Here is a 10,571-nt window from a genome sequence, read left to right on the forward strand (position 1 = left end):
GCGCCGGGGCCGCGCCCGAGCTCCGCCACCGCCTCCCCGAGTGCCCGCCCGGCTTGGCCCAGAATCCCAGCGCCCTGTGCTGAACTGGCCGCCGTTTACGGGAAACAGCCCTGGCGATGTGCCCGGAGCCGCTGCTTTAGGAGTCCCAGCCCTGGCGATGTGCCCGGGCTGGCGGCAGTCTGTCCCAGTCCACCCCAGTCTGTCCCAGTCCATCCCAGTCCATCCCGGTCCCTTCCCAGCAGCCGCCGCCGTTTCCCGGGTCCTGCCCCCCCGGCCCCCCCAGAGCTGCCGCCGGACGCCGCCCCCCCAAGATGCTGACAGGGGTCGGGGCTCCGTCTTTGGCTTCGTCTCCCTGGGCTGGGGCTCGGCCTCCGCCCGCGGGAGGAGCTGAGGGGGGTTCCCGGGGGTCGTGTGTCCCCCCCGGAGCGTGTGTGTCCCCCCGGGACCCCCATCCCGCTGTCACCCCCTTTTCTCTCCCCACGGAGCTCCTGCCCCAGCTCCCGCTCCCCCCTGGCAGGGGCTTTGGGAGCCCCCCTTTGCCTTGACCCCGGGACCCCTGCGGGGGGCAGTGGGGGCTGCCCAGGGCGGGCACTGGCCCAGGGAGATCGCCCCCCGCCCCCGCGGCATCCGCTGATCGCGGCGCTTCCCCCGCTTTGGCCCCAAAGCGGCGCCTTTAAGGCCGAGTTTAAGCGCAGGGCCCGCGAGTTCAGCTCGGCCCGGCCCGGGGGTCCCGCCGCTCGGGCCCGTCCAGGGGGCCCGGGGGTGGCGGGGGGACCCGGGACGGTGCCGGGAGGGGTCCCGAAGGGGATCCCGAGGCATTCCCGGCAATTCCCCCGGGCCCGCCCCCCGCGCTCCCTCGGCCACTTTCGCTTTCGCGGCTCCCGAACTGCGCCCAGCGGGGCCAGCGGAGCAGCGCGATGGCTCCAGCGCTGGGGCTGGGGGCGCTCCTGGCGCTCCTGGGGGTCTCGGGGGGGCAGCCCGAGGGTAAGTGGGACCCCCGGAACGGGCAACTCCTCAGCCTTTATTCCCGGGCACCGGCACTTCCCCGAACCTCCATTTCCGGGCACCGGGACCCCCCTGCGCCCTGTCCCTCAGCACCGGGACCCCCTGACTCCCCATTGCTGGGCACGGGAACCCTTCGAGCCCCCATTCCCGGAAGGAGACGTCCCTGAACACCTATTCCTGGGCACCAGGACCCCCCTGAACCTCCATTTCCGAGTACTGGGACCCCCCTGCACCCTTTTCCTCTGCACCGGGACCCCTTTAAACCTCCTTATTCGGCACTGGGACCGCCCAATTTCCAGTTCTGGGCACCGAGATCCCCCTGAACCCCCATTTCCGGGCACGGGAATCCGCCCCACCTCCATTCCCAGACACTTGGACCCACCAGCACCCCCTCCCAGAGCGCTGGGACCCCCTAAACCCCCTTATCTGGTACCGGGACCCCCCCTGAACCCCCATTGTGGGCACAGAGACCCCCCCTGAATCCCCATTCCTCGGAATGGGAAACCCTCTGAACCCCCATTGCAGGCACAGTGATCCTCCTGCACCCCCTTATCTGTCACAGGGACACCCTGGAACCCCCATTCCTGGGCACTGGGACCCCCCTGAATCCCCTTCTCCTGCACCAGGACCCCCTGAACCACCATCCCCAGCTCCAGGACCCCTCTGAACCCCCTTATCCTCAACAAATACCCCCCTGTATCCCTTTGCCTGCCAATCCCACCTCTCCCAGCCCCCTGATCCTCCCTTTTCCTTGACCCTGGGACCCCCTAGACCCCCATTCCTGCCTTTCCCAGCCCCCAGACCCCACTTTCCTCAGCACCGGGGACCACTGGACCCCCCCTTTCCTGGGCACAGGGACCCCCTGGATCCCCTATCCCGCCTCTCCCAGTCCCAGCCCCCCTTTCCTTGAACCTTGGACCCTTCCCAGCTCTCCCAGCTCTCCCAGCTCTCCCAGTTCCACTCCCTTGACCCTTGGACCCCCCAAACCCTCCAATCTCTGTGACCCTCCCCCAGTTCTCCACTCTCTGTGCTTCCTGCAGGGGGTCCCAGGCACCGGGAACGCCCTCAACCGCAATTCCTGGGCACCGGGACCCCCCTGAACTTCCATTCCTGGGCACCGGGACCCTCCTGAACCCCCTTATCCTGCACCAACACCTTCCTGCACCCCCTTTCCTAGCCATCCTGCTTCTCCCAGACCCCCCTTTTCCCTCACCCTGAGACCCCCTGGACCCCCTTTCCTGCCTTAACCAGCCCCTAGACCCCATTTTCCTCAACACTGGGAACTCCTGCACCCCCCTTTCCTGGGCACAGGGACCCCCTAGACTCCCCATCTCACCTTTCCCAGCCCCTGCATCCCCTTTCCTTTACCCTGGGACCCCCTCCATTCCTGGGCATGGGGACCTTTCTGGTCCTCCCTTTATCCAGCACCCAGACTCTCCTGACCCCCCTCTCTGGTTCTGGGCCCCCCCTACACCCTCATTCCCGGCCATTCTGGGTCTCCTCACCCCATGAGCCCTCTTCCCCCAACACTGGGGCCCTCCCAGGCCCCCCCTTTCCTGGGCACAGGGACCCCTGGATGCCCCATCCCACCTCTCCCAGTCCCTACACCCTCCTTTCCTTGGCCCTGGGATCCCCAAACCCCCTTCCCAGCTCTCCCAGCAATCCCAGTTCCCCCTTCCCATGACCCCCCTGGACCCCCTAAATCTCCGTGTCCCCCCAGTTCTCCACTCCCTGCGTTACCTGGATGTGATGGTGACAGAGCCCAGCCCAGGGATCCCTCAATACCTGTCCATGGGATATGTGGATGGGATCCCCTTTGAGCGCTACGACAGCGAGCGGGGCCAGACGGAGCCGCAGACACCGTGGATGGCGGCTGGAGCCGAGCCGGGATATTGGGATAGAGAGACCAAGATCAATGAGAGGAACCAGCTCATTGCTACCACCGACCTGGAGACAGCACGGGGCCTGTACAACTGGAGTGGGAGTGAGTGGGGGGAACCGGGGAATGAGGGGATCTGTGGGGCGCTCCAAGGGGCTGGGATGAGGCTCTGTGTGTCTCCATCGAACTCTGGGGCTCCATAGGGCTGGAATAGGGCTCCGTGGGGCTGGGACACAATTCCAGGGTCTCCATGGATCTGATCCCACCCCTCAGGTCTCCACACGGTGCAGCGAGTTTGTGGCTGTGACCTCCTGTCTGATGGGAGCGTCCGTGGATCCTTTCGGCAAGGCTACGACGGGCAGGATTTCATCTCCTTCGAGCTGGGATCCAGGAGCTTCGTGGCGGCCGATGGAGCTGCCCAGATCACCAAGAGGAAATGGGAACACGACGGGATCGTGGCAGAGAGACAGACACATTACCTAAAGAACATCTGTCCAGAATGGCTCAGGAAATATGTTGGATATGGGCGGGAGGCGCTGGAGCGCAAAGGTGAGGGAGACAGAATTCCCATGGGAATGTGGCATTTGGGAATGTGGGATTTGGGAGGATGGAACTGAGGAACACAGGAGCTCCCATGGGAATTCTGTGGATGAATCTGAGTCATCCACATGGGAATTCTGCGAATGGATCTCACTCAAATCCCATTCCCATGGGAATTCCATGGATGGATCTCACCGTTATCCCATTCCAGAGCCCCCTGATGTCCATGTGTCCGGGAAAGAGGAACATGGGATCCTGACGTTGTCCTGCCATGCGTACGGATTCTATCCCGGGATGATCGGGATCAACTGGCTGAAGGGGGATGAACTGCGGGATCAGGAGACAGAGTGGGGCGGGATCGTTCCCAACAGCGACGGCACCTTCCACAGCTGGGCCAGGATCGAGGCGCTGCCGGGGGAGCGGGAGCAGTACCGGTGCCGGGTGGAGCATGCCGGAATGCCGGAGCCCGGGATCTTCGCCTGGGGTGAGGCTGGGAACGGGCAATGTGGGAACTGGACATTTGGGAAGGAGGAATTTGGGAGTGTGGGACAGCGGGATAGGAGTAACCCTCCTCCTGTTCCCCCTCCTACCCCTCCTGGCCTTCCCAGAGCCGGAATCCATCAGGAATTCCAGCCCGGTGTTGGTGACTGTGTCTGTCATCGCTGCCATCATCATCATCGGCCTCGTGGGAGTCGGTGTCTGGAAGCTCCGATCCGGTAACTCCCGGGATGGGGGTCGGGAAGGGGCACGGATCAGCCCGGCAGCATTCCGGGGATCCTGTGCTACGGGTGCTGATCCCGCTTTCTTTCCATAGGGAAGAGGGAGGGGAATGGATACGACCCCGCGCCCACCAGTGAGTCCCAGCAGCGTGTGTGGATCCAGATCCTCTGTGCAGGGATCCCAGGATGGATGCCGGGATTCCAGAGGGGAATGGGGGCCTAATGGCTGGAGCGGGATTGGAAGGGGATTCCAACTCAGGGCAGGATTCCAGAGTGGGATCAGGTAGAATTGTGGACTAGGATAAGGGTTGGATTATGCAGTGGGATTGTGGTGGGATTGGGGTGGGATGGACGGAGCTGGATCAGGTGGGATTCTGGAGCAGTTCCTAATCTCCCTGGGCTCCACAGCCGGCTCCATCCCCTGGGATGGGAACAGGGACATGGTGACTCCTTTCCCTACTCTCATCCCGGCAGGAATCATGGCCTGAACAGTCCTGGAGCTGGATCCACCCCTTCCCTCTCCCTGCAGAAAGGCAGGAGCTGCTGGCAGAGCTCATCCCGCTGCTCCCACCCACCCCAGCCCCCCTGCGGCTCTTCCCGATGGATCAACTTCCTGCTTTTTCCTGTGTGAAACTGTCAGAGACTGAAACAGTCAATGATTTCTGCATTCTGGGATTGCCAGGAGACTTTTGGCGGCTTTTGCAGGACTTTGGCATTATCCCTCTGATGGGCAGCTGGGCCCATCTCTCCCTCCAGTGCTGCTGAAGGTGTCAAGCCCTGGAAAGGAGAGAAGAGCCGAGTTTACCAGGCCCCTCACAGGAACTCTGCTCTGGGCTGTCCGAGGTGTTGGGGGTTCATGGCATGGCCCATCAAAGCCCATCCCCCCCTGCCAATCTTGGAAGGTGGGAAAAAACCTTTTCCCTGCCCCTCACAGGAACTCTGGGCAGGCCTGGGAGACCTTGGGGGTTCGTGGCATGGCCCGGGACACTGTCCATGGATATAATAACTCATAATTTCTTGGAGTGTGGGGGCTTCCCTCCCTCACCCCAACGGATCAAGGCCACCACTTCAACTGACAGACATGGGAGCTGCAACTACCAACTTCCATCGCTGGACCCCATGGGCAGTGACTATAGACATCTTTCCACTCTCAGCTTTTCTTTCCCTCACTCTCCCTTACCCTTCTCCTGTCTTTCCTTTCTCTCCCTTATGCATTTTCCCCAAAGGTTATCTTTATGCCATATTGCTGTAGATGAGAGATACAGATGATAACACCCAAAATGGCAACGTACCTGTTTACCTTTGAAACAAAATTGTTCTAAAATAAACCCTACATATGTAAGTTTTTAAACACTGATTATTCAGTGTCTTCTCTGTCTAATCCACCCCAAGGGATTTATTAATAAGAACTTGGGTTACCCTCCCCCTTTTCTGGGGTGGGTCATAACATTTTTGGCATCAGGGACAAGGACCCTTTGGATGTGGTGGAGTAATCGGTGTAGTCCAAAACTGACACCAAGGGTGAGTCAAATGGTGACCGTCCCCACGTTGTGAAATTATAGTGAGAATTTTTCTCCTTTTGATGTGACCCGGGCACATTAGACCTGTTGAAAGGTTTCCTGGTGTAGGCTGGACCTGTTGAAAGGTTCTCTGGTACCTGGACCTGTTGAAAGGTTTTCCAGGAGAGAGTCAAGCCAACCCTCAGAGGGTTAAGGGGGAGAAAGACATTAACCTGAGCTTGATTAATGACTGAGTCAAAAGGAATGACATCAGACTTTCGTGATGCAGTCATCATCACCTTGTATAAGAAGAAGGGAGATAAATCAGACTACTCAAACCACTGGGGTATTACTCTACTCTCCATTGTTGGCAAAATCCTTGCAAGAATACTTTTGAACAGACTAATACCCGCTGTAGCAGAAGAACTTCTACCTGAAAGCCAAGGTGGTTTCAGAGCCAACAGGAGCACCACAGACATGGGATTTGTTCTCAGACAACTGCAAGAGAAGTGCAGGGAACAGAACAAAGGTCTCTATGTAACCTTTGTTGATCTCACCAAGGCTTTTGACACTGTGAGCAGAAAAGGTCTATGGCAGATTTTGGAACGTTTAGGTTGTCCCCCCAAGTTCCTTAAAATGATCATCTCACTCCACGAGGATCAGCACGGCCAAGTCAGATATGGCAATGCACTTTCTGAGCCCTTTCTAATAACCAGTGGTGTGAAACAAGGCTGCGTTCTTGCACCAACCCTATTCACAATCTTTTTCAGCAGGATGCTCCAAAGGGCCATGGCAGATCTCGATGAAGAAGATGGGATCTACAGTCGATATTGTACCGATGGAAGGCCTTTCAACCTAAGGCGACTGAAGGCCCACACTAAGACCTTAAACCATCTTGTCCAGGAGCTGCTTTACGCTGACGACAACACCCTTGTCACTCACACAGAAGCAGCTCTGCAGCATTTAATATCCTGCTTTGCTGAGGCTGCTGAGCTTTTTGGGCTGGAAGTCAGCTTAAAGAAGACAGAAGTTCTCCATCAACCTGCACCTCAGGAAGTCTTCCATCATCCCCATATCACCATTGGCCAATCAGAGCTCAAATCAGTCCAGCAGTTTAATTACCTAGGCAGCCTCATCTCCTCGGATGGTGAGATTGACGGAGAGATGGACAACAGGTTAGCAAAGGCATTTAGTGCTTTTGGAAAACTCCATAAAAGAGTTTGGCGAAATAAACACCTGAAGAAAAGTACAAAGATCAGTGTTTACAGAGCCATTGTGCTTTCTACTCTCTTATATGGGTCCGAATCCTGGGTCATCTACAGCCACCACCTGCGACTCCTGGAACGCTTCCATCAACGCTGCCTCCGTACAATCCTAAACATCCACTGGTCAGATTATGTGACTAATGTGTCTGTTCTTGAACAAGCAGCAGTCACAAGTATTGAGGCCATGTTGCTGAGAACACAGCTGTGTTGGGCAGGGCACGTCTCCAGGATGAAGGACCAACCATCGCCTCCCTAAGGTCTTGCTGTATGGTGAACTTGCCACTGGCTGCCACAAGAGAGGAGCTCCGAAGAGATAAAAGGACTCCCTGAAACATCATCTCAGCCTTGGCCATATTGATCTTCATCACTGGTCTACTCTGGCCTCCAGTCGGGAGGTCTGGAGACACCCCATCTATAACGCTGCTGCTTCCTTTGAGAACGCAGCAGGATCAACATCGAGGAGAAAAGACAACGCAGAAAGAACCGTGTCCTGTCGATACCATCCAAGAAGACTTTCTGCTCTGCCTTTTGCAACCGCTCTTATCTATCTCGTATTGGCCTTTTTAGCCACCAATGTGCTTGCAGCAAATGTGGGCAGAACCCTTTCCAAATCTTCGTTCGCAAAGCCTGGCCATGAAAAAAATTTATCTCTTTAGAGTGTTTTTTCCCCCAAATCCAGACTGGGTCAGCAATTCCCAGCTCAACTGTGACATGGGAATGTTCTACCCATTTGCCTCTTGCTTCCCCAGCTCTGGTGGGGAAGGAGACATGCTCCCAAAAACACCTGTTATGTTTATCAGAAACTGTCTTGTTTCTCAATTTTAGGGTTCCTGTGGCTGCAGCAGCCCCTCCCAGGGCAATTTTGGGTTGGAATTTCCACAGCTCAGCACTTTGCATTTGGATATAAAACAGGAATAAGGCTTCAACTGCCTTTTCCTCCTTTCCCTGTTCAGCAGTCCTGGCACCTTTTGTGTGGGAGCAATCCCTGGATTAACTATTCTGGGAGCTGGGCTCAGGAGGTGAGAGTGATCTCAGGAGCCCACCACCAAATCTCAGGAGCTCCACCAAAATTTGGAGCCCAGTTCCCCAGCCAATATCAGAGCTGAGGCAGTCCCCACCCAGTTGTGTAAGGGAGGAAATTGTCATGATAAGAAGCACCATCCCATCTCCCTTCTTTTATCTGGCTCAAAACTCAGCTTCTCACTAAACAAAGGTTGATTTGTTTTGGGCACCCTCTGGGGCCCATGCCCTCTGTCCCTGGGCTGTTACTGTGCACATTGTCAGCAAAGCACCCACTGCTTTTGCAAATGGCTGATTGCTTGAGCCATTAACCATTAACATTTCAGTCTCACAGGGGACCCTCGGGACTGCCAACAGCCTGGAGAAGGGGCATGTCGGGGAGGGGGGGAGCCTGGAGAGAGGGAACCCCTGGGGCCCACAGCAGCTGAGGTGGAGGGAGCCCAGGGACCCTGAAATGTGGGGCCTGTAGAGGGGGGACCCCAGAGAGGGGGGAATGTCAGGACCGCTGGCAGCCTAGAGAGGAGGGGAGCACAGAGAGAGGGTAGCATGGAGAGGAGGGACTCCTGGGACCTCTGTTTGGGGTCATGAAGTTCATTATAAATTCCTATCAGGCAGAACAAAGGCACTGGACATGTGTCAGGAACTCTTATGTTTTATTGTTTTATTGTACCCAACACTTTCATGAGCTCTCAACTTCCCCCACAAACTCCTCCAAAGCACTGGCTCACAAGGTCCAGCACAGCTCCACAATCTTCCCTTCTTCAGCATCCACCAATCCCGTGTGACCCAGAGACTTTGTGTAAATAGGAAGACTCGTATTCAAACGAAATAGATGAACCTACAGCAATTTTTTTGAGATCCATCCTCAGCAAAGCAGGAATGAATGGGAAATGAGAACAGCTTTCTGACTGCACCAGCTTTGGGATGGGCTCGGTGTGTGCAGCAGTGAGAGCTCTTGAGGACCACAAGGGCTTTTGTGCTGCCCTGGGAAGATGGGATGGCAGAGAGGGGCTGCAGAGCTCTAGGATCTTCTGGAGAGGAAAGCAGGGTACACAGGAAACCTCCTTTTCCTTTTGCCAATCTTGTTCACCCATTCAGTCCTCTCTGAGCTCCAGCTGCTGCTGTGCTCTCTCAAAGGGGCTGGAAATGTGGTGCCACTGCCCAAAGCACTCTGCCCTGGGCAAGGCAGTGGGGCCAGACCTGACTAGGTTGTGCTAGGGAGAGGTCCTTGGTGGTGGAGAGAGCTCAGGGGAGGTGGGAGAGCTTGAAGGGAGCTGAGCTGGGCTGGAAAGGACCTGGAAGAGAAAATCATCAGTGTGTATCTGACACTGTGTGACCGTGCAGGAGGAGGACTCACACCAGGGGGATTGTGGTGCAGAACCAGGGCCTGTGGAAGGTGTCAAATATTTGAAACTTCCAGAGAGAGGAGGCTGATCTGTGCCCTTGGTGGCATGAACAGACCAGGAAGGTGACCCAGGACATTAGTTACCCCCCAGCCTCTCTCCTCAGCCATTTCTGGCACTGGTTGCTCAGCGCAGGATTATGGGTGAGTTTTGCTGTGCCCCCCTCCATCCTCCTTCTGGGCTCAGGGCCTGTTCCAGGGCCATGGCCAGTCCTGCCTGGCCTCTCTTCTGGCCCAGAACCTGGCAGATCCTGGAGCAGGACTCTCTGTGACAGAGCCTCTCCAAGATCTTGGAGAGGCCGCTGAACAGGAAAGCTCTGGGGTGACCAAGTCCCAAGGACTGCCCTGGACATCCCATCAGAGGGTCTATTCTCCCCCCTGAGTGCTCCTGTCCTGGGCTGGGCCTGCACAGTTGGGGTTGTGGGGCCATGTGATGGAAGTAGGCCTGGGATGTCACAGGACAGGTTACGAACAGGGGTCATGAAGCTGCTGCCAGGGGGTGACAGCAAGACCAGGTCCAGACAAGGAATTTCTGTGCATGGCCTGGGTTGTGCAGGTGGGACTGTGGGAAAGACAAAGCTCACCTGGAGTTGGTGGCTGCAAGAAAAGCCAAGAGCAAATAGAGCTTCAGTCTCTCTGCTGGAGACCAAAGATCAAAGAGGGAAATGCAGGGCTGCTGTGGAGTGGGGAGGGGGATTTAATTCCAGCAGATGCTGATGTGGTGGTGAGGGACTCCATGGCTTCTTTGCCTGAGTCTTTACTGGAAAGGTCTCTCAGGCCTCTGCTCGCTGAGGGGCTTCAAGGAGGGGGAGAGCACATGTTGGTAGGAACCTCATAAAATCCCAGAAGGACAAATGCCAGTGTCTGCCCCTGCAAGGGACTCATCCTGGCCATGGCACAGGCTGGGAGCTGCCCGACTGGGAGCAGTCCAGTAAGAAAACTCTGGTGGGCAGGGAGCTGGGCAGGAGGCAGCAAGGGAGGCCAGGAGCACCCTGGGCTGTGTGACCCCTATCAAGGTGATGGATTATCCAGGTTACCGTGCCTTGTTTTTGGTTCCTCAACATAAGAAAGATGTCTGTAAGCTTGAGCAGGTTTAGTGGAGGGGCTGGAGCACTTTGCCTGTGAGGAGAGGCTGAGGGAGCTGGGCTTGGACTGGGTGCAGCCACACCAACATTCCCCTTGGAGAAGGAGTTTAGAAAGCCAAGGGTCCTCTGTGGGTTTTGGGGTGTTCGGAATCCTTTC

The 10,571-nt window shown here is 56.9% G+C and overlaps 1 protein-coding gene across 3 annotated transcripts in view; it reads left to right on the top strand.

Moving 5' to 3' along the window:
- LOC135404435 (class I histocompatibility antigen, F10 alpha chain-like) overlaps positions 1-4,887 on the top strand; it is a 115,371-nt gene extending 110,484 nt beyond the window's left edge. The window contains exons 1-7 of one of the 3 annotated variants that reach the window (XM_064639184.1): positions 857-984; positions 2,726-2,989; positions 3,158-3,433; positions 3,636-3,908; positions 4,033-4,140; positions 4,239-4,277; positions 4,618-4,887. In XM_064639184.1, the coding sequence (XP_064495254.1) occupies positions 918-984; positions 2,726-2,989; positions 3,158-3,433; positions 3,636-3,908; positions 4,033-4,140; positions 4,239-4,277; positions 4,618-4,631 (1,041 nt within the window). In that variant the 5' untranslated portion in view covers positions 857-917 and the 3' untranslated portion in view covers positions 4,632-4,887. Of the gene's footprint in view, positions 1-856; positions 985-1,197; positions 1,219-2,725; positions 2,990-3,157; positions 3,434-3,635; positions 3,909-4,032; positions 4,141-4,238; positions 4,278-4,617 lie in introns of those variants that run through there. The other 2 variants (XM_064639186.1, XM_064639185.1) reach the window with 2 other exon arrangements.
- The last annotated feature ends 5,684 nt before the right edge of the window (positions 4,888-10,571 follow it).

The sequence above is a fragment of the Pseudopipra pipra genome, chromosome W, assembly GCF_036250125.1.
Source record: "Pseudopipra pipra isolate bDixPip1 chromosome W, bDixPip1.hap1, whole genome shotgun sequence".
NCBI classification, from domain to species: Eukaryota; Metazoa; Chordata; class Aves; order Passeriformes; family Pipridae; genus Pseudopipra; species Pseudopipra pipra.